Source organism: Hyperolius riggenbachi, chromosome 1 (genome assembly GCF_040937935.1).
Source record: "Hyperolius riggenbachi isolate aHypRig1 chromosome 1, aHypRig1.pri, whole genome shotgun sequence".
NCBI lineage: Eukaryota > Metazoa > Chordata > Amphibia > Anura > Hyperoliidae > Hyperolius > Hyperolius riggenbachi.
Window position 1 is genome coordinate 519,877,316 of NC_090646.1, and position 24,485 is coordinate 519,901,800.

General features: G+C 44.5%; 1 protein-coding gene across 4 annotated transcripts in view; it reads right to left on the minus strand.

The window, feature by feature from the left end:
* The window catches only part of ANAPC7 (anaphase promoting complex subunit 7), a 79,042-nt gene that overhangs the window by 13,086 nt on the left and 41,471 nt on the right, over positions 1–24,485 (minus strand). For all 4 annotated transcript variants that reach the window (XM_068245406.1, XM_068245397.1, XM_068245415.1 and 1 more), the window contains exons 5-8: positions 21,312–21,465; positions 16,025–16,167; positions 8,123–8,240; positions 7,573–7,769 (exon numbers count right to left, since the gene is read on the minus strand). In XM_068245406.1, coding sequence (XP_068101507.1) covers positions 7,573–7,769; positions 8,123–8,240; positions 16,025–16,167; positions 21,312–21,465 — 612 coding nt within the window. The remainder of the gene's footprint in view (positions 1–7,572; positions 7,770–8,122; positions 8,241–16,024; positions 16,168–21,311; positions 21,466–24,485) is intronic.

Genomic DNA, 24,485 nt, shown 5'->3' on the forward strand with positions numbered 1-24,485 from the left:
TCCCTGGCACTCACTCACTCACTCACTAAAGGGGCTCCCTGGCACTCACTCACTTCCTAAAGGGCCTCCCTGTCACTCACTCACTCCCTAAAGGGCCTCCCTGTCACTCACTCACTCCCTAAAGGGCCTCCCTGTCACTCACTCACTCCCTAAAGGGGCTCCCTGTCACTCACTCACTCCCTAAAGGGGCTCCCTGTCACTCACTCACTGCCTAAAGGGGCTTCCTGTCACTCACTCACTGCCTAAAGGGGCTCCCTGGCACTCACTCACTGCCTAAAGGGGCTCCCTGGCACTCACTCACTCACTAAAGGGGCTCCCTGGCACTCACTCACTTCCTAAAGGGCCTCCCTGTCACTCACTCACTCCCTAAAGGGCCTCCCTGTCACTCACTCACTCCCTAAAGGGGCTCCCTGTCACTCACTCACTCCCTAAAGGGGCTCCCTGTCACTCACTCACTCCCTAAAGGGGCTCCCTGTCACTCACTCACTGCCTAAAGGGGCTTCCTGTCACTCACTCACTGCCTAAAGGGGCTCCCTGGCACTCACTCACTGCCTAAAGGGGCTTCCTGTCACTCACTCACTGCCTAAAGGGGCTCCCTGGCACTCACTCACTACCTAAAGGTGCTCCCTGTCACTCACTATCGGGGTCCCTGTCACTCACTACCTAACTGGAGGCGCCTGTCACTCACTAGCTAACCTGGGGGTCCCTGTCACTCACTACCTAACTTGGGGGGGCTACCATATTAAGGGGGCATTCTGCCTATTTATGTGAAATGCTGTCTATTTATGTGCCTCATGACTGCTGAATGTGTCTTGTTGGGAGCCTTATGATTTGTTGGGGGCCTCATGATTGCTGAATTTGTCTTGTTGGGGGCCTCATGATTTGTTGGGGGCCTCATGATTGCTGAATTTGTCTTGTTGGGGGCCTCATGATTGCTGAATTTGTCTTGTTGGGGGCCTCATGATTTGTTGGAGGCCTCATGATTGCTGAATTTGTCTTGTTGGGGGCCTCCTGATTTGTTGGGGGCCTCATGATTGCTGAATATGTCTTGTTGGGGGTCACATGATTGCTAACTGCGAGACTATGGGAAAAGCTGAATCCTTATCATATGAGACAATAGCATTAAACCTACTTTTTTAGCGTTTTAAAACAGAAAATAAAACTGGGAGGTTCTAAAAAATTGAATACATTTTTCAGGAGTAGGATGGATGAAATTGTTTATCTTCACAGTTTATTTTCAACTTGAATTTTCCATAATGTTCATGTATGAGTTAAAACGTTTGTACAGTATTTAGTTTAAATTGCTGTTGCCACTTTGCGATAGATACCGGTAAGTGACTTTTGGGTTGCAGTTTGGGCACTCGGCCTCCAAAAGGTTCGCCACCACTGTCCTAATCTGATGTCCCACCATTGCTAGGTTCATGTAAATTTGTCTCCACCCGTTACCACACCTATATTCTGGTCCATGGCCCACCCATTTTTTGGTGCGGCGCGATAAGCACGCCGCACAACGTGATCGTCATATTTTTGGCACGCTAGCTGCAGTGTGCTGAATTCTGCTGCCTACAGTATGTACAGTATACGCTGTTCTCTAGTGCTTGCACTGTGTGCTGATTTACCTCCAGTGTGTACAGTGTAAGGTGTTACTATGTGCCTTTATTGATTGTAACAGCTGTATTGTATGCTGATCCCTGCTACTTTCAGTATGTACAGTATTAGCTGTAAAGCCTGGTACACACATACAATTTTGATTAGCCAATTTTAGCTCTGTTCATAAAATTCATTGTCTGTTGGCCCACTTACTGCACGGGGGTGGGAAATTGGGGGTCAGTGATTGACCAATCAAAATTGTATGTGCGTATACATCTTTGATCTATGCCTATACTGATTGTAAATGATCGAAATAAAGGACAGGGGGCTCCGTCCAATATTTCGATGGGCAGGCCCGTTATCCGTAGCTTACACCGCTGCTAAGTTCATGTACATTTGGCCCCACCCATGGCCACGCCCACTCACCGCATGGCCACGCCCATTTTTTGCCTGTACCTCCCCGCCTGGTGCCCACAGGTGCCACTGATCTCCAAGGACCCTAGAAACGCCCCTGGCAGCCGCCAACCCGGGTAGGTCAGTGGCCCCTGCGCAAGTGCGAGGCTCGCAATCCCATGGGAGTTCGGAGGGCTTGGGGTGAACAGAGTTCCTGTGCCTGGAGGTTCAGGTGAGGATGGTCCTGAAGTGTTTCACATTAAAATAAATGAATTAGGATCCAAATATATTGGTATAAAATATAACTTTATATCATCACCTCCCTGTAAAAATAATTAAACTTAATATACTAGTGAACATAAAAACAATGTGTTTTTTTTTTTAATCTGTTTTGATCTGTAACTTTGGTTTAAAGGGCAACTGAAGCAAGAGGGATATGAAGGCTTCCATATTTATTTCCTTTTAAGAAATACCAGTTGCCTGGCTTTCCTGCTAATCCTCTACCTTCTAATACCTTTAGCCATAAACCCTGAACAAGCACGCAGCAGATCAGGTGTTTCTGACATTGTCAGATCTGAAAGATTAGCTTCATGCTTGTTTCTGGCATTATTCAGACACTACTGCACCCTAATAGACCAGCAGGACTGCCAGGCAACTGGTATTGTATAAAAGGAAATAAATGCGTCAGCCTCCATATATTTCTCACTTCAGTTGTCCTTTAAAGAGACACTTAACGTTAGCCATTATTAACGATAGCACAGATGCCTTCACCAGAACTTGGCAGCCCTGGCTCTCGTGCTCACACACGATAGGTCTTCGCTCATGTGCCCTTTCCTTCTGAAATAAAATTCCGCAGTGCCCTTGACGGACCAGTACATTAACCCGGACTCCAAACTTCAAATTCATAATATATGACTGTTTGTAGCTAACCTAAAATATGTACCCGATTCAATGCTGTTCTTGCTGTAAGTGGACTGTGTTCTCACACATTATATTGTTCTAGTTATACCATGCCCTATGTTAAGGGCTTATGAAAAGCAACCTTGTAATCACTTGATTATTTCAATAAAATACCTTTGAAACTAAAGAGACACTTAAGCCATAAAAAAAATTAGTTTTACTCACCTGGGGCTTCTACCAACCCCCTGCAGCAGTCCTGTGCCCTCGCAGCCACTCACTAATCCTCTGGTCCCCCGCTGCCAGCTAGTTTCGTTTTTGCCAACAGGCCCGTCAGGACTGGCCACGCGTAGCTTTTTCCGCATTCCCGACTAAAAATTAGCGCTATTGTGGGCCACAACGCATACAAAAATACGCGTTGCTGCATTACGAACGCATAGATATGCGGCAACGCGTATTTTTGTACGCATTGCGGCCCGCAATAGCGCTAATTGCAGTCAGGAATGCGGAAAAAGCTACGCGTGGCCAGTCCTGACAGGCCTGTCGGCAAAAACACAACTAGCTGGCGGGGGGGTGCTACCAGAGGATTAGTGAGTGGCTGCGAGGGCACAGGACTGCTGCAGGGGGCTGGTAGAAGCCCCAGGTGAGTAAAACTCATTTTTTTTTCTGACTTAAGGTTCAGGGCTCAAGTATCAAAAATAATTGCTGATACACAATTGGCTTGCAGACCATATACTTACACAGTCAGAGTTGACAAATGGCATGCTGCCCTCAAGTGGCCATGGTCAACACAACAAACAGACCGTACACACCATTAATATTTATGCAGTTCTGTTACCTGCATTTTCCCATTATGCAAAGAGCATCTGTGCAACCGTAGCTATAGGGCACATATTCTGGCATCCGGATCTACTGATCCCAGAAGAGTCTCATTCAAAAGGGTAATCAGACACGGTGCAAAACTTTTTTTTTTTAACTGACGTTTAGCACAAAGCTATATTCTTCAGGCAATAACCAAAAAACAGAAAACAGTATAGCAGGTCAAGGACCATTGCCGTGGGTTTCAGAGTGCACAGGAACACAAATCACTAACAAAAACACAGACAGACAGACAGACAGACAGACAGACACACACACACACACACACACACAAGGGTAGCATGTTAGTACATCAATTACTACTACCTGATCAATCCTGAAACAGTCCATCATCAACCCTTGTATGGTTACCAGTGCACAGACATTGTCCCACCCACAATAGAACAGATTAGCACCTACATAGAAACAGAGGTAGCCTGGACATCCAGCAAAATACCAAAGTCGGTTTTAGCAAAAACAAAAGAACTATGGCTAAGGTTGCTTAGGGACAAGCACAATAAAAAGACCCCCCTATAAAGGAAATTTTTAGATAAATGATGCATGTGTGTGGCTTTGTGCTTTGCCCTTATTCATGCTGCGCAAATCCGGCAGGGTGCCAAGTGCTCACACTGCCTGAGAGCGCCATCTGCAAGCTACACCGGGTAGGAGCAGCACAGGCTGCCCCCCCCCCCATGCACTCACCAGTCAGGGGACTACCCACTACTGTTTCAAACACTAGAGAATAGCATTGCTCATATCCAGGAGCTACATCCTTGTAATTGAAATTTAAATGGAGTTCAGGACTGCCTGTGGCCGAGGCGGGTTAACTTACTCAGGCACTGATGTGCTCCATTCGTGTCCCATTCCACATCACTCCCATGCTTCCTTCTTCAACCTGGAATAAAGCATGGTGTGTGACATGGAACGCAATGTGGGACACGAATGGAGCGCATTGGCGCCTGGGTAAGTTGACCCCCCTCTCAGCCGCAGGCAGTCCCAAACTCATTTAAATTTTCGATTGAGTAGCTGCAAGGACGTAGCTACTCAGTATGAGCAACGCTACTAGGGAGATTATCCACAAAACCTCCCTCCAGAAACTCGGAATCAGTTCAGTCATTGCAAAATACGGTACTAGAAAGTTGGATGCACAATGCTGTGCCTTTAAATTGCTTCCCTGCAGACCATTTTAAAATGCAGGTGCTACTCGGAAATGAGCTCTTATTCGCTTTTTCTTTTCTTTTCTTACCATATCCAATGGTAATATCGATTCTCACTGTTTTCTCATTATTTTTCTACCCTCTATCACCTTTCTTTCTTTACCCTCCCCCATTTTCTTTAGGCTTCTGATTTTGCTTTACTTTCTTTGGTTTCTTTTAAGTCCCTCTGCCTTTATATTTATTGCACATCAAAGGACCATGTCGAAAAAAGCTGGTTTTAACCTAATGGGTCCAAATGTATTGAAGAGTCTGAAGAAAAAAAAATATCTGGAGATAGGGTTGGCCAAAGACAAACACTTGATTTAGTGATCCTCCATGCAGACCTGGATTCCCATGGCTGCGTGGCATGGAGCATTGTCCTGCGGGAAATACAAAATCCTATGAGTTCTCTTAGCAGAAGGAAGCAAAGGTTTTATAGACTAACCTTATATGTGGCTTGATTTGTGTTTGTTTTGTTTGATTCATCCATCCACACTTCACAAATGACATCTGCCCGATTCCAGCCTTGCTGAAGCACCCCTAGATCATCACTGACCCTCTTCCATATTTTACCATTGGTGCAAGACACTACTGGTTGTGGGCTCCTCTAGGTCTCTAACTATAAGACCGCGTAGAAAGCAAAGCTGAAAATTGGACTCCCAAAGATGACCTTACTCCAATACTCTACAGTGCAATACCTGGCATACATGGCACTTTGGCGGTGAGTTCGTTTTGGCACAGGGTGAGCAGAGTGAAGGCTCACCCTACTGCCGCACAAACTCGGGGGGAGAGGTTAAAATACTATTCCCCCTCCGAATCGTTGCAACTTGGAGGGAGAAGTAAATTGGAGTCCGGCAATCGCTGGTTCCCCAAATTGGCCGTGCGCAGACTATAGCATTACTGCTATAACCGCGCCAAGCTTTGGCACTACACGGCTCAAGGCAGGCACCAGAAAGCCCTGCTTTGCAATACCTGTGGACTTTAGTACACCTAAGCATGACTCTGCTTTTCTTGGCTTCGCATGACTTCAGCCTAGCTAATAGGAGCTAGTTTTGAACTATTCCTGCCATGCACTTCCCCACAGTCTGTTTGCCATGGTGTTTGAAGATTGAAGATCAGCCTTCTCAATCACCCCCCCCCCCCCCCAATCTTTGAAACTCAACATGGGAGACACTGACCACAATCTTCCCACCTTGTTCATTAAGCCCTCTACCCGACATCTGTTTCTATCAAAAACACGTCCTTCTGCCAAATCCTTCAAACCTGCTGTCTGGGCTTCACCTTTGACTCCGCACTCTTCTTCACCCCCATATATCCAGATCTTCCCACTTCCATCTCTGCAACATTGCCCCACCTTACCCCTGACCACCCCCAACTCCTGGTCCATGCTCTGGTCATATCCCTATCAGTACTATTGCAATGTCATTCTTTTTGGACTTCCCAAGGCCAGACCCCGAGCCCTGCTATCCGTTTTGAATGCAGCTGCCAGGCTCACACCACTCCTCTTCAGCTGTCTCTTTTCGCAAGTCCCTTCACTAGCTCCTCTTCCCCCCAGAATTATATTTAATCTGCTCTGTTCGACATAAATCCATTCACCATACCCCCCCCCCCTTCTTTATATAGGTTTCGAATCCAGAGATACTTCCCAACTCTGACACCCCTCTCATCACTTGCTCACTAGCGAGGCTCCATGACTCCTCCAGAGCAGCCTTTTCTTTATGGAACAACTCTCCCATCATCAGGCTCACTCCCATCTTCAACTCATTAGCAGGCCTTTAAAGGCTCATCTATTCACCATTGCTTACCTGTCATTTATAAGAACCCCAACCCCCTCCCTTGGACATACGCCCTACCCCCCCCCCCCCTCCCCTGCTATGTGCCCCTCCTCCTTACCCCTTAGATTGTAAGCCTATTTTGTAGGGCCCTATTGCCAGTGTGCCCTTTCAGCCACCATATGGACTCATCTAGGTTTATCCCTACATTGCAATCTGTGTACCATCATTGGTTACAGTACTATTTTGTGTACCATTGTTTCATGCAGTAATGTGCCTGTGTAGTGTAATGTCTCCCCCATCTAGTGTACGGCACTGCGTAATAGGTTAGCGCTTCATAGATAAAGTTGAATAACAAAGGTGAAAGGGCATTCTTGTGATGTTCTGCATGCAGAAGCATTAGTGAAGACCACATCAGGTAACAGTACAGCAATTTTTGGGCAACTACACAATCCAGTGAAAACAATTATATGTAACACCCATCTGTTGGATTTCCACTTGGCTACGATGAAAGCTATATACAGCATAGTGACTGAATCTAGCATTCAAAGGTTTTGTTCTGCATGTTTCTACCTCACACAAATTGCTCTTAAGCAGTCCATTAGCACAATGCACAAGTCTTCTATGACAGACACCTGGATTCTGAGAACACGCTTTTCTATACACTTCACATTCAATATGTCTCTCATATGCCTGCAGGCACAGTGGTTCTTCTAAGTCATTTCCCCATGTAGCCACAGAAATTTCACTCACATGAAAGCAGCATAAGTGCAGTAAGTGTTATTTGGAAATAGGAGCAACATTAATAACAAATGCCCAATTATGTTCAGACAAATGCAAAGCACACTCAAACATTGTGCATGTACCTTCACAGCAGTCCAGGCGACAGGGGGCCAGCCTTATTGCCTCCCGGAAATGAATGATTGCCTCTTGTACTCTTCCCATGTTTCTCAGAGCTGCCCCCTTCAGCAGCAAAGCCTGGACACTGTTGCTGTTCAGCTGTATTGCTTTGGCCCCCAAATATAGAGCCCTAGAGTGTCTCTTTGTGTAAAAACTATGACACCTGAAATGATATTAAAATGACAAGTCCAGATAAACCAATTGTGGACTGAAGCAGTATTCTCTTTTTTTTTTTTTTTTTGTATGCAATAGGTCTAGTACTAATATTAACTAAAGTATTTTACTCAGCAAAATACTAAAATATCACAAATGTAACGTGATATTTATATGCATCTCCACCTCCTGGCAAACGTTGTAACTACAGGCCTCACTTTGTGCAGTGCAATAAAAAAAGAGCAATTGTTCCATAGTGACTAGTAGAGCCTGGTTCTCAGTCAGCAAATCAGAGGCTCTTGTATTGCAAAAGACTTTAATGCACAGTGAGGAATACTTATAGGAGCATACCTTTGTACTTACCCAGACACAACCCACGGCTCTGCATGCTGATCAGATATATTAAATAATCTGCAGCCGAGATTCTCCACATCCTCCAGCCTTCCTTCTCGAGCCAGCAAGTAGCCATAAATATCCATTCCTAAAGAGAGGAAACCAGAGAAATAGGAATACAATATAGTCAGTGAAAGTTTCATATTCAGAATATATATTTATCCCCACCCCAAAAATTGCCTATATACAGTATAGGATTTGGTTACTGTAATGTAACACGCAGGTTTTCCTTTATAAGCTTGCTAGTCACACCACCAGGAGTAATGCTTAACACATAAAAACACAAAACAGAAAAACAGCAATTTGCAAGCTTTCACAATTTATCAATTTAAAAAAAAATATAAAAAAAATAAAAATATAAAACACTGTGCTTTTGGTACAAAAAGAAAATACATGACACTGTGTATTTCCTTTGACAAGCTGTAGGGAACACACTTTCAGTTGGACTGAGGCTGGATCCACACCATAAGTGCTTTTCTGAGCGCTTGTGATTGCGGAGTGCTTTCTGGGCACTTTTTAAAAATCACTCAGATTCACTTTCATTAAAATAGCAGTAAAAAATTACTGCGACCTTAATGAAAGCGAATGGGAATGATTTTTAAGAAGCGCTCAGCAATCACACACACACAAAAAAAAAAAAAAAAAAAAAAAGGATTTTCACTTACCTGGGGCTTCTGCTAGCCCTCTGCTTCTCTGAACAATTCTCTGTTCCCCCGCCATGGCTGACTTTCAGCTTCTCAGTCTTATAAGAAGTTGATCATGGCCGCGCGCCTCCTCATAAGGCACAGTACGCTGTTAGCGAGGGGAACGAGGACACGTGCGTCCAGGGTCGACTTCTAAGACAGAGAAGCTGAAAGTGAGCTGTGGCGGGGGAATGGAGAATCATTCAGAGACGCACGAGACAGATAGGCTGCAGGGTGCTAGCAGAAGCCCCAGGTAAGTGAATTTTTTTTTTTTTTTAAACATTTCAGTTCCACTTTAAAGGACAACTGAAGTGAGAGGTGTATGGAGGCTGCCATATTTAATTCTTTTTAAACAATACCAGTTGCCTGGCAGCCTTGCTGATCTATTTGGCTGCAGCAGTGTCTGAATCACACCAGAAACAAGCATGCAGCTAATCTTGTCAGATCTGACAACGTCAAAAACAACTGATCTGCTGCATGCTTGTTCAGGGTCTATGGCTAAAAGTATTAGAGGTAGAGGATAAGTAGGGCTGCCAGGCAACTGGTATTGCTTAAAATGAAATATGCAGCCTCCATATACCTCTCACTTCAGGTGTCCTTTAAAAAAGGATAGCCATCACCATATCCTCCTCAGACTACTTTACGGTTCAGCCTTTCCATATTTAGTCTTTTATAAAACTGTCACCCCCAGGCCACATTATGTTGTCCCAAACAAGTTAGGTTTCATTCATAATTTTTCTGCATCGGTTTTAGGTCTCTGACTAAAGGCTTATACACACATCAGACCATAGTCTTTGGAAAATGAAAGATCACAGACCAATTTTACCCCCCTTCATGTAGTATGAGAGCCATACTCTACACAGTCTTTTCTATGGAGCTGAACTCCACATCAGAAAAAAAATCTTTGCAAGATGCTGCACACACAGATGCTGTACAGACACAAAAGATCAGTATCTGCAAAAGATCTGTTCCTACCAAAGATCCGTTCCTGCAAATTGCAATGATAGTCTATGAGATCTGCAGATCATCATACACACATGATTTAACTGACATTCATCTGCAGATCAAGCAATCATCCTCAGATCTAAAAATCCATCCTGGTGGATCTGATCTGCAGATGAATGTCAATTAAATCATGTGTGTATGATGATCTGCAGATCTCATAGACTATCATTGCAATTTGCAGGAATGGATTTTTGGCAGGAACAGATCTTTTGCAGCTACAGATCTTTTGTGTCTGTACAGCATCTGTGTGTGCAGCATCTTGCAAAGATTTTTTCTGATGGGGAGTTCAGCTCCATAGAAAAGACTGTGAAGGTATGGCTCTCATACTACATGAAGGGTGGTAAGATTGGTCTGTGATCTTTAATTTTCCAAAGACTATAGTCTGATGTGTGTATGCACCTTAAGGATTGTCAATGAGATGCAATTGATACAGAGTTGCAGGATAAAGGATTTTTTTTACGAAAAGTTAAGCAATTTTTTTTTCAAACACTCAGCAACTAGTAATAACCAGTAACCTTAAAAAGTGACTCAACCTGTGAATGAAACCATTAAATTCCACCTCGTCTTACAGAAGACCAGTTTGCATTTATTCTGTATATATGTACTGCAGTGTTCTCCCCATAATGGTTTTCTAGCCGAGTGGCATGAAAAAGTAGCCGGGTGGGGGTGAGATGAGAGAATGCAGGGTCGGTGCTTCTATAACTCGGTTTACAGCATAGGAGGAGGTGAGCCGATGACAGCCGGGTGCTAACCAAAACTAGCCGGGTGGAGCAAAAAGAGCCTGAAGAGAACACTGTACAGATTGCACCACCACTCCTGATATCTGGTCAGTTAGTATACATTTTGTTACCATGATAAAGCATTCTTATACTTGTCTATGTGTAGGTTGCAGGAGTGGATCAACAAAGGCAATTTATGCAATACCATCAAGCGCACATCAGCGAAAAATAGAATTTTTTCAACAGTACTTGCCTTCCACCCCATCACGTAACTGGAGAGAAAAACGCTCTGTTTTTGTGGTTACCTGGCTGGCAGGGCGTAGATTTCAATCATCACCACAGCGCGCACATGCCGTTTTCATCGCTCCTGCTGATCTCGCCGCTGAATCCCTGCCATGTCCTGTCGCAGCTCACTTGCTCTGCCTGTCTCTGACGGCAGAGCCCTGTGAGCCGGTCAGGAGACTATTTCATTGGCTCCTGGCCCTGTCTATCAATGTAAGCAACTCCTGGTGCTTACATTGATAGACACGGGCCAGGAGCCAATGAAAGCGTCTCCTGACCGGCTCACATGACTCTGCCGTCATAGAGACGGCAAAGTGGATGTCAGGAGGATCCCAGCGTGCATCGGTGATGGCGGGTATATGCGGCGATTCGTCAGGATTCAGTCGGTATTGTACCAGCGGTCTCTGGTCCTTAATGGGGCAGAGACCGCTGGTACTTAAGTGGTTAAAAAAGGAGAAAAAAATAGCCCTGAAATTACATTTATGTGACCACTTTGCCCGCTACCTCCATCTATCATGGCATATATGCCAGTTCTGTCACCCCAGCAGAGGGGATGAGACATAACCTGGGCCCAATAGGCATCTGTCCAGTACAGCTTTAAGAGACGATGCATGAAATAATAAAAACTGCACAAGAACGTATTTTTAGATGCTGAGGAAAGAAGACTGAAGATGATTTCACCCAGAACAACTTTCCCTCTGTTACAAGCAACCATTCAAGCTATAACTATGCCAACACAACAGCTCCCTGGGAACTGCCAGAAAGTGTGGCAATACTCCAGCATAGCAAATATCAGAACTGTCCAATATCCTGTTCAGGGACAAGCTGATCCTTCCCCCACACAGATGACATTCAGATATCAAACTTCCATACGCTACCCGAGCTTATGAAAGGAGTTCCGTGACGCGCAGCGTCTCTTATAACCTTATTATTTCTATTGGCTTAGCAGGGACGAATTTGTCTCTACTGATAAGTAAGAGAGTGATTCTCTGAGGAGGGAGGCAGCATTCCATTTCCTGTTCTCCTGTCACAGCTCTGATACAGCACTTCCTCATCCACCAGGCATTAACAAGGCAGAAGAAAGAAGCAGCAGCAACTTCTATTACTGCCCACACACATTTCAATTTGATTGTATAAACCTTACAATTACTTTATTATTTATTGTATTTATAAAGCGCCAACATATTACGCAGCGCTGCACAATAGATAAATTGGTTAACATACAAAGAAATCACAATAAAACAAGATCATGCAAATATCTTTGATAATAGTAGTTCAGTGTCTGTTCAAAATGGAGTCTGTTCTAGTCAGCAAGAGGGGTGACAGACCGTGAGACTGCATAATTAAACTGAAAACACTATGAATGGGGGGGGGGGGGGGGGGGGGGTTGGAGTCTACCAGAGGCTTGCAATCTACAATGGTGCTTATAATTTATTCCATAGAGTATAGAACAAAAAAAAACATCAAGCCTGAACTATGGCTTTGAAGCAAACATAGGACTAAAATGTTACTGCATTTTACCAAAAACAAAGGAGACATGACATTTGCCGAGTGTACATGAGGTACTTTATGGTTCAGCCTCTCAACTCCTCCAGTGTAATATAATAAGTCCATAGAAACCTGAAGGGACGTTCCTCCTGAAGCTCTGTTCTGCCTCTGAAGGAATCTGTTCAGGGCTTAGGCGCCATTCACACTTGTCACAAAAACTCTCCGATCCAGTGGGACGGAAGCATATGTGGAAAACCATGTTAAACATATGATCCATTTACATTAGCAAATTGTAATGGAACGGAGCATGAATGGAAAGCACAATCCTGACCGGCACAATTTTTCTGAAGCCCGCATACGCTGTGGATGCTCATGAAACTTGTGCAAGCCTATGGGAACGGACAGTGTGTTCCCACTAGGCTGTTTTCCCCCTCCGTTCTGGATCAACTCACCTGTCTTCTCCGCAGGTGTTCTGGTCCACTGAACGCTGCTGAGTTCTGTAAAGTGCTGGTATTGGTATCCCTGCAGAACCTGGGCTATCTTTGCAGTGCAAAAAAGACAATGGGAGTTCTTCATAGCACCAGTGAGGATTCTCACTGGTTCACAAGCGGTGTCAGCGAACGTGGAAGAATCATATGGTGACTGAAGATATGTAGGTAGCAGGTGAGTAGCAGCGTGAAGACTTGAAAGGTGGTGGTGACGACAGTGGCAGTGGAGAGACTGATGCACAATGGTGATGTGACAGAGCAAAGCGTATCTGCTCAGCATACTCTAATGCTCCGCTTTGCATTCGTCCCAAGTGTGAACCTAGCCTTACTCTTTAGATTAAAGGGCACTTGAATTGCATTTAACCTGCAAAATTGTGGATGCTTCTATAACTTTGAGGAAGAACTTACAACAATCTGCGGCCTATGGTGTCCCTCCCATTCCCCTTTTCGGTACCTTCAATTGATTCACTCACAAGCAGTTGAAGAAAATACACAGAAAGAGCCTGCAACTGAATTTACACAGGGTGACCTGACTTTTGAACCAAACTCACAAAGTGAAGTTGGCGCACCATCTGTCGTTTTGGGGTGCCTGGTAAAGTGGCATAGGCAGTGCCACAGTTAATTACTGGTCGCAGATATTACCAGCACACCGCAGATTCACAGCACGCACTTTATTGTGCCAGTTTCCACAGGATAATCCAACAATTGTTTCGGGGGCCACACAGGGTCCTCCTTTAACCACATGCCTTGATGGGTTCCCCTTTAACCACGTGTGCTGGTAATATCTGCAAACTGACTTCTGAACCAGGTATGCCCAGGAAATGTGAACTCGGGCATGCGTGGTTTGTGAGCTTGCACACGTGCACTCAGGGGTGCCTCTAGCCATTTTGTCACTCCAGGCGAGAAATCCTGTGGCGCCCCCCCCCCCCCCGTTATTGCCCCCCAGCCCCATTCCCCCCACCCCCAAAACCCCTAAAAATAATCATAATGCAGCAGCGTTTCACCAGAAAATCAGTAAAATACACTTATTGCGGCATGGGTTCACCAGAAAATAGTTGTAATGCAGCAGAGCTTTTCACCATAAAATATACTTATTGCGGCATGCACTCACACACACCACACACACACTATACACACACACCACACACATTATACACACACACACACACTATACACACGCGCACACACACTATACATACACACACACACTATACACACGCGCACACTACACACACTATACACATGCACACACTATACATACACACACACACACACACACACTATTTATTATTTATTTATTGTATTTATAAAGCGCCAACATATTACGCAGCACTATACACACGTACACACACAGTACACACTATATACACACTATACACACACACTATACACACGCACACTGCACACTACACTATACACACACACACACACACACACACACACACACACACACACACACACACACACACACACACACACACACACACACACACACACACACACACACACACACACACACACACACACACACACACACACACACACACACACACACACACACACACACACACACACACCTACCTATGTCCTCCCCTTCACCACCATCTCTACTTATCCCTGCTTTCGCTACCTTATAGTGTGTCTGAGCCCTTATGCAGGGAAATAATGAGGAGAGAATAGCTGAAAGAGAGGGAAGAAGATGTTTGCCTCACCAGGATTGCACTTTTATTTAGCTTTCCTGTATGACAAGAAGACACAGCCAGCCAGCACTAGGGGAAGAGGGAAACAAAGGTGAATGAAGGAGGCTGGTGCACACCAAGAGTGCTTCTGAGCGCTTTTCAAATCGACAGTGATTTGAAAAGCGATTGGCTATTGTTACCCTATGACGGTGTTCCCACAGCAGCGTTGGGATTTTTTCTAATTTTTTGGAGCGATTCTTTCAAAAATCGCTTCACAAAGTCGCATTCGCAAACTGCTAGCGATTACTATTGCGATTTTGTCGTGCACTAGCCCAGAGAGAGGCGGAGTGGAGAAACTTAGAATAGCCTGAGATGAAGCAGAGAGCTTATCTGTATTGCAGTCCACATTACTACATTACATTACACAGAGACTACTTACCTGTAATAGGATTCCTGTCCCTGGCGGTCTCCCGCACAAGTCAGAAAGCAGCCCTCCTGGAGTGTAGGGACTGTCAACATTTTTCCACTTGTTTAACACCTTATCTGCACAGGCAGTCATTTTAACAATGGTGAGAGACCAGACAGATGTTTTCCCACAGACCCTCCAGGCAAGCTCTGCATTATGTTGTGTATATTTACCAGCTTGTCTGCCCTCTAATTGCACTTTTATCTGCTAGCTTAGTGTTTGACATTGCCTTACAACAACAAACCTGAATACACCAGGCACTGGACCAGCCCTAAATCACTGAATGAAAGGCGACCTGGGGGGCAGTCCATGCCTGGCTGCTACACTAGGTCTCTCTAAATCCACGGAGTTACCAGTAGGGGGGGGGGGGGGGGAAGAGAGAGAGAGAGAGAGAGAGAGAGAGAGAGAGAGAGAGAGAGAGAGAGAGAGAGAGAGAGAGAGAGAGAGAGAGAGAGAGAGAGACACACTTAATCAGTCAGGACTCAGAAGCCGATGCTGTACTCCAATGGATCCCTGACTGAGTGAGCTGGAACTGAGTGAGCTGGGACCAGTGCCTTCTCTCACTGACTCATTCATTACTGTGGTTCTTTGAATCATTGAGCTGAAGGAACTGAATTAATCAGCTATGAGTGGAGTCAGGCGCTGCTTTTAGCTGCTGTTGTAATCTGACCCCCTGAGTGAGCTAAGGGGCATTTCTTATCTCACTACTCAGTGCAACAGCGCTCTTCCCTCCTCCTGTCGCCCTAGGCAAAAATTTATACCTGCCTAATGGCTGAGACGGCTGTGCGTGCACTGCAGATGCAAGAGTCCACAGCCGTGAACACTTCAGATAGGATGCAGTGGAGAAAGAAGATAAAATGAGGAACACAAGGGACACTGGGGGCAGCAAAGGATGCCAATTACTTAATGTTATAGGAGCACTCAGCATTACCTTGTTTTATTTCATTACAGGTTTGCTTTAATAAAGCCTGTGCTCCATAAGTTTTCAAATACTGCCAAGGATTCTCACTTGCAATGGCAAACTATTTACGGTAACTAATACACATGCACATATTCATTTACCTTTAATAAGATAAGGATCCAGCATCTGAGCTTGCTCAAACTTCAGGATGGCATTTTTATTATCACCCACTCGAAAATAGAGATCTGCCAAACTCCCCAGCAGATCCACATTGTCTCTGAGTAAAGACTTCTTCTCCAAAGAGCTAGGAAGACAAGTAAATATTAGGGCAGACCCAGCAGATAACACACTGGTGATTATATGGAATGGTCAATGGGATGCTAATCATTACAAATTGATGCAAATGTATGCAGTCTGGAATAAAACCACAATCAAATGTAACATCTGCTGTATTTTATTCTGAATTGAAATGATTAGGATCTCATGGACCATCCCTAGTGATAGTAATAATCAAGTATAAACGTACATTACACAATATCTGAGACATGTACAGTGTAATTATCTACAGTATGGCAACAATGACAGGACATGTAAAGTAAGACAAGCTCCAGCATGCAGCATGTTCTCATTGGTCCAAAATATTGGGTCTAGGAGGAGCTCCAGTGGGAGGTTGAAAGATACATACTGCAGAGGAAAATTATCAGTATAACGGTGGTAGTACAGTTAAGAGTTTAAAAAGACCCTAGACTATGGCAGGCGACAGTAGGAAAATAATGTATTTTCTTAAATTAAATATAGAACACAAGGAGATCATTTTGTGCAGTCAATTAATGCTGTAGAATATTGTGTTTTGAACCACTATTGTTACATCAAAATAACTAATGGGACTGTGTTTTTTCAAAGATTGAAAATCGGTCATACTTGATAGTTAGTATTTACTCAATTAGCATATTAGTAACTTTATTTTCTACCAGTTTGACACAAAGGGTCACTTGAACCCATTCTTTAGCTATAGGTGTGGAAATGTCATTTTTTATTGAAGTATTTTTATCATATTAGCTAGTGTTAGTGTTGATGTACACCTGTACTCATTCTAAGCCCCTGGGAGGGCAGATATCTGGAAGGCCATTGCAGCTGGCACTGGGGAGCTAGACATATAGGGCCCGATTCACAAAGCGGTGCAAACTGTTAGCACGCTGGTGAAATGCCGCTTATCACGCCTAAACTCGGTTTAGGCGTGATAACTATAGCACCAACTGGGTTAGCACCGCAGTGCACAGCTGATCAAAAGTTTTGTGCTAGCAAAGCCTGGTGCGCGAAACGTTGCATAGAGTTTAATGGCGCTGCTTTGCGCGCGGGACTTTGCAATCTAAACTTATCACGCCTAAACTTATCATGCCTAAACTGAGTTTAGGCATGATAAAATGGTTATCATGCCTAAAGTCTTTAAAGCCAGTGGTTACCAATTAAAAAATAAAAAAGTCAGATACTCACCTAAGGAGAGGGAAGGCTCGGTCCTAATGAGCCTTCCCTCTCCTCTCCCTGTGCCCTCGGTGCTGCGCTGGCTCCCCCGTTCGCGTCAGCCGCCGCAGGGACTTCGGAGGTCTTCGGGAGCACTCGGGCTTCCGAAGACGGGCCGCTTCATACTGCGCTCGCGCATGCGTAGTATGGAGCGGCCCGTCTTCGGGAGCCTGAGTGCTTCCGAAGGCTCCCGAAAGCTCCCTTCGGCTGCGGAAGTGGCAGTATTTGACCAAACTGGTCGAATACGGCTACGGGGGATCCTGCGCGGGACCGGGCACCGGGAGAGGAGAGGGAAGGCTCATTAGGACCGAGCCTTCCCTCTCCTTAGGCGAGTATCTGACTTTTTTATTTTTTAATTGGTAAACATTCACTTTAACTGGGTTATCACCGCTTTGTGAATAGATCCCATAGACTGGATTAAGAGTCTTATTAGATATTAGGTTTACTGTACACAGAGGCTGCTCCTCTAGTTACGTGGCTGCTTGTACACATTCCCCTGAAGCGGGAGTGGTGATCAGGTCAGTGGAAAAGACAGTGGCACACAAATAAAGCCTCTGGTATTCACTTCTCTTTATTTAAACTGACAAATTGAGACTGTCAGCAGTGAAACATATTCAAGTATATGAAAGACAGGCCCTGATCAATAATGCACTATACCTTTATTTTGCCTTTTTAGGCGACAGGCATGACAACCTACTAAGCACATTGTAAGTCGTTATACTGTGCTTAATGTGAAACAATGTTTTGAAACAGTCTCCACTACTTCTAGAGATTTACTCTTAAGTCTCTTTATCATCCCTATGTTAAAGTGCAGATAGAGCACAGGCCAGCTCTTAAAAAGGGAGTCTGAAGAAAAATAAAGTTATAATATAATGATTTGCATGTGTTGTACAGCTAAGAAATAGAACATAAGGGGCACAGATTTGAGTCTTGTATTGTTTCCAGTACAGGAAGAGTAAAGATGGCCATACACTTATGGATTTGCAGCAGATTCGATCATCAGATTTCTGTCAGATGCCTGTCAAGTCGAATCTGACAGGAATCTGATGTGTGCCACACACTAGGAACAGATTTCCAATAGATTTCAGAATTAAATCTATTGGAAATCTATTGAAAATGTATCTAAATGCATTATTGGACCATTAGATCAAATGCAACTCTATAGCCCAGTCTACACGGGGCGAGGTTTCGGCGATGTGCCTTATCAATCGAGCTGCTGATGCGGCTCGATTGATAAGATCTGACAGGTCGGATCTCGCCACCGCCGACTCCCTGCTCGTTCCCCACGAGGGGACAATGGCAGGGAATCGAGCGGAAGATAAGCGGCGCCGGGCAGGGACGAGGGCGGATCGAATGCGACGCACACGCGGGCGAGCAGGGACGCGGCGGGTATGCGCGGGTATGCGGAAGAGGCGATCCGGCGGCTAATCAAGCCGCCGGATCGCCTCGTGTAGATGGGCCATTGATCTGCTGCCAGCAGTAGATCGACCTAGATTTTCCATCCAGTCAGATCGATTTGCGGCCGATTTTTAATCTATTTGATCTATCAATCAGCTGATTCTATAGATGTGATATCCAATCAATCGATTCCATAGAATCGATCGATGAAATGACCAGTGTATGGGCCCCTTTAAGAAACTTCAGTTATCTATGCAAAAGAGCTTCCCTGAACTCTAACCTACAGTGCTCTTTTCTGAAGCACTTATCTCAATCTGTATTTCACCGATTCTTCTTTGTTTAAGGTTTTACTGCAGAGCTTATGACCCTTTGAAATTTCCTGCTCTGTATCAGTTTAAAATACAGCGTATAGTTTGTAAACTCCAAATAATAGAGAATGATGCAAAAAAAAAAAAAAAAAAACACAACAAAAAAACAAACAAACCTGAAAATAAACTTTTCTATGCTACTTTTTTTTATGCTACTACTACCACCATGCTACTAACATTCTATGAACTATCCATACTACACATACAACTTTATAATATAAGTTTGTTTGTTTTTGCTTCAGTGTCACTTCCCTTCACTTTATAACCCTTCCCTTTTAGAATGGGCCAAGGCTAGAACTTTTAAGGACACCTGAAGTGAGAGGGATATGGAGGCCGCCATAAATATTTCCTTTTAAACAATTCATTTTGCTTGTCCATCTTGCCAAGCCTCAGCCTCCAATACTTTTATTCATAGACCCTGAACAAGCATGCAGAGCAATGGTTTCAGACGAAAATTAGCTGCATGCTCATTTCCGGTGTGTGACTACTGCAGCAGGGTTGCCAGGAAACTGGTGTTGAACAGAAAAAAAATTAAAAAAAATAGAATGGCAGCCTCCATATCACTCTAACTTCAATTAAACCACATATACCAAAGTTAGCAGCAGGGGCGTAACTAGACATCACTGGGCTCCCCTGCAAAACTTTGCATGGGGCCCCCTCACCCCCACCTCCCTTGCTTTCTGCACTGGAAAACTGAGGACCAATGTGTTTTCCCCATGCAGATAAAAACACTTAGACTTAAAGGAAACATCAGGCAATCTATGCTACCCCCAGATCTACTTACCCGGGGCTTCCTCCATCCCCTTGCAGCCGACAAGTCCCTCGTTGCAGCTCTGCTCCCAGTATATACATACACACACAGCCGTATTATTTTACTACATGCGAGCACATGCTATATGGAGGAACAACAATGACATGCTGAACGTAAGATATAGTATTCAATGTAACTTTGGCAAAACATTAAAAATGTCACTGATTGATACTGTAATTACAGGATGTTGGACTCAGTATGAGACACAAGCTCTTAATGAGGCAGCGACAGTCAGACATCAATCTTACCCACTCCATTGTGTTGTAAAAGTAATCAGACACCATAATGTCACTAGACTGTGTGTGATAAGAATCTAGGAATCTCTTGGAGTGATTACTAAGGGACAGTCTACAACTTTTTTTCAAAATGTGACTCCTTTGTTTGTAACGTTGTACATGAAGTCATCAGAACTTTGCGGCAGTGAGAGACAGATTTTTTTTTTACGAACCCTAGGGTGCAGGGACAGTGTACAAATTCCAATGTGTGTATGATTCCTTATCTGTGTGGAGGACACAGGCAATCAATATAACAATGTTGCAAAAACAGAATACGTTTTTTCTCTCCATGCCCTTAATTGTCAGTCTCTCAAACTCTTCCCCCTCCCACGGACCCCCTGTGGCTTCTGGGCACCCCTGCGGAGGCATCCCTTGCAGGGTCTATTGTTACACCCCTGGTTAGCAGTAAGTATAACAACCTCCAGCGTGTGTATCATAATAACCTTGTGGGTTTTACAAATTGGCTATACAGTATAAAGCAGAATATAGACAGAATATACTGTGTAATACTTTCATATAAGCAGTGGTACCCACTTTTCCATCAGAAACCAGGAAAAAAGTGACTGACTCCTGTATAAGCCTCCTACCCAGTATAGCCACCTCCACAGTAGCCTGATGTGCCCCCAGTGCAAGACAGCTACTCTCCCCATAGTCATGTGTGCCCAAAGGATGATACAGATGTGTCTTAAGACGCCGCTAGATGTCGTCAGATATGAGACAGCGATTGCCACACAGGAAGAATGCCTGATTATTGCACCACTGACACGTTGCTTGCGCACTCAGACTCACAAGCCAGGGGACAAAGGTAGTCTTGAGCAGAGCACTCTGCACACCATGTTGCAGGGGATGGAGGGCACGTACACAGCAGGGAGCCATCTGGCAAGAGTAGGCTTACTGGTGCACAATCCTAAAGCTCCTCTGCCAGTAACAAAACCTGCTCTACCATCCATTCTGCTCCACTGACCTTAATATAAAGCCGAGGGGCAACTTTTCAGCACATTTTTTGTGCTGAAGAATTAGGCTTATATGCGAGTATATACATTAATAACAGCTATGGACATACACCTCCTCTTACCAGATTGTGTTAATTGCTCTTGTGTTATCCCCAGTGTGCACAAACGCATAAGCTTTAATCCATGCAGATAGCCAGTCTAAGTTAGGAATACTCTGGATAACATTCAGGGTCATTGATGCCACTTCTGCCCCTTTCACAGACAAGGACAACAAACCTTTGAAAAACAAAAATGAATGTTAGAGTTATGTTCAATGACCAGTCCAACAGCTTTCACACAGTGGCAGCTTCCATTTTATTTTGTCCTTTTAGCATGCTCAGAGGCCTTTCCAAGAACAACTTAGCATCCATGACTCTTTGCTACATGGAACAAGAACAGGTTTATGATAGGATTTGCCCTACCACTTAAAGTATAATCAATCAACTAACAACAAGCTTTTACCCTCTCATCCCACTATGCACAGATATTGCCATTATTTTAGCCAAGAAACCCAATAAAGAAAAAAAGCCCCATATACAGGTGATGGAGCTTGGAGTTAAAGTGTACCTCATGTGTTAAAAAAAAAAAAAAAAAAAAAAAGTACATATAGTACTAAACTTGCTTAGAGTTGGTGTCCACTTTTAATTTTTTTTTGCTTTGTAATAGAATAGTTAACAGAGCTGTGTTTTCTGTATACAAATGAATTTTACCTGAGAAAGCAAGCACTGCCAATAACAAAATAGAGATGAAACGTTTCCATGATCACCATTTCTTTTTGTTGGCAACTGAATGAACCAGGATGTAAAATTACACCACACCAAAGTGGCTGCTGTGCAGACTTTAGAGTCAAATTTATTCCCCCCCCCCCAATTACGTAAATTCACTCTTTTTTTATTGTAGTAGGTTTGGCCTTTTAGGTGATAATAAAAGTTTGTTCTGGACAGCTTTACCTGATCACATTAAGGGCCTGTACACACTGAAAATTGCAAGCACAATCGCAAACGTTGTGCGATTGTGTTTTTAATTCAATTTCTACTTGTGATTTTTGTGCACTTGCGATTTTGCTGAGACTAGATCAAACAACTGAAAAGACAGTCCAGGGCAGCAGAACGACCGTGGAGGAAAAGCTCCAATGCAGATGACTTCGTCCACTATAAAAACACGCTGCTGCAGCTCAGGGACGCTCTCTCACTTGCAAAGCAGTCATACTTTTCTACACTTATTTCTTCACAATCCCATAACCCAAAACAACTTTTAACACCTTCAGCTCTCTTCTCCGCCCACCGCCTCCCCCTACAACCACAGGCTGGTCTGCAGAAGACTTTGCAGAATATTTTTTGAACAAAATTGAAACACTACAGAACAGCTTTCAAAAGCAACCCTCTTCACCGGTCCATTCACCTCTACCTTTTTCCTCTCTGCCCGGCAGCTCCCCTACTATCAACTATCCATCTCCACATAACCACTCACTCAAACCTCCTCCCTGCTAACAATCTTCTCCGCCTTAACTGAACAGCGTCTTTCTTCACTAATCTCTAAAGCTCATCTTACTACATGCGCCTTGGACCCTATTCCTTCTCATCTTATCCCCCAGCTCTCCTCCCCCCTCATTCCTGCTTTAACAACACTGTTTAACCTTTCCACCTCAACTGGCATTTTCCCTTCTTCATTTAAACAAGCTATCATAACACCCCTAATTTAGAAAAAAACCCTCCTTAGACCCTACTGTCCTTTCTAATTACCGCCCAGTCTCTCTCCTTCCCTTTGCCTTCAAACTGCTGGAACGCCACATTTAGTCAGAGTTGTCTAACTTTCTCTCTGCCAATTCCCTGTTGGACCCCTTCCAGTCTGGCTTCCGCTCTCAACACTCTACGGAAACCGTTCTCACTATGGTTGCCAATGACTTCCTAGTTGCTAAACCCAAAGGCAGATTTTCGGTACTAATACTCCTAGATCTGTCCTCCGCCTTCGACACTGTTGATCACACCCTACTTCTCCAGACCCTCTCAACACTGGGAATAAAGGACCTAGCACACTCCTGAATCAACTCTTACCTGTCTGGACATTCCTTCATGGTCTCCGATGCCAATACAAACTCCTCTCCGCGCCCACTGTCTGTGGGAGTACCACAAGGGTCTGTCCTTGGACCCCTCCTCTTTTTCATTTACACCCATGGCCTGGGACAAATAATAAGCTCTTTTGGGTTTCAATATCACCTCTATGCTGATGACACCCAAATTTATGGTTCTGCTCCAGACCTCTCCACACTACTATCAAAAGTCCCCGAATGTCTATCCGCTGTATCTACATTTATGTCATCCTGCTTCCTTAAACTCAATATGAGCAAAACGGAGATTGTGATATGATATTTCCACCTTCGCTCTCTGTTCCACCTCCCATTGTCACAATCAATGTAGATAACACCCCAATAGCATCAACCCCCAAAGCTCGTTGCCTAGAGGTAACTCTGGACTCTGAGCTCTCCTTTAAAAGTGAAGGTTCAAGCAAAATAAAAAAAATAGTTTCACTTACCTGGGGCTTCTACCAGCCCCATGCAGCCATCCTGTGCCCTCGTAGTCACTCACTGCTGCTCCAGTCTCCCGCTGGCAGCTTGCCGACCTCGGAGGTCGGCGGGACGCATTGCGTACATTTTTACGCATTCCCACGAGTGCAGGAACATTAACACATACATTTTTACGCATTACTGGTTCAACGCGTAAATTTTTACGCATTGAACCAGTAATGCGTAAAAATGGTTGAAGCCCCAGGTAAGTGAAACTCATTTTTTTATTTTGCTTGGCCCTTCCCTTTTAAACCACATATTAACACTTTAACTACCTCCTGCTACTTACATCTCAAAAACATTTCCAGAATCCGTCCATTCCTTTCACAAGAAGCAACTAAACAACAACACTCATACTGTGCGGCGGCAAAGTGGTAGCTGGAGGACCAGCGACGCACATCTGCGTCGCCAGGTGCCTCCCTAATTAATCAGGAAAGGCCGCTCTCGCGAGCGACCGTTTCCTGTTAGATCACGGAGCGGGTCTCCGTGAATAGCCTGCGAGCCGCTGATCGCGGCTCGCAGACTAAATGTAAACGCAGGAGACGTTTGTCTCCTTTGTTTACATTTAACGGCGCTGCTGCTACAGCAGCGCCGTAAGGCAGATCGGCGATCCCCGGCCAATCAGCGGCCGGGGATCGCCGCCATGTGACAGAGGACAGCCTGTCACAGGCTGCACAGGACGGATAGCGTCCTG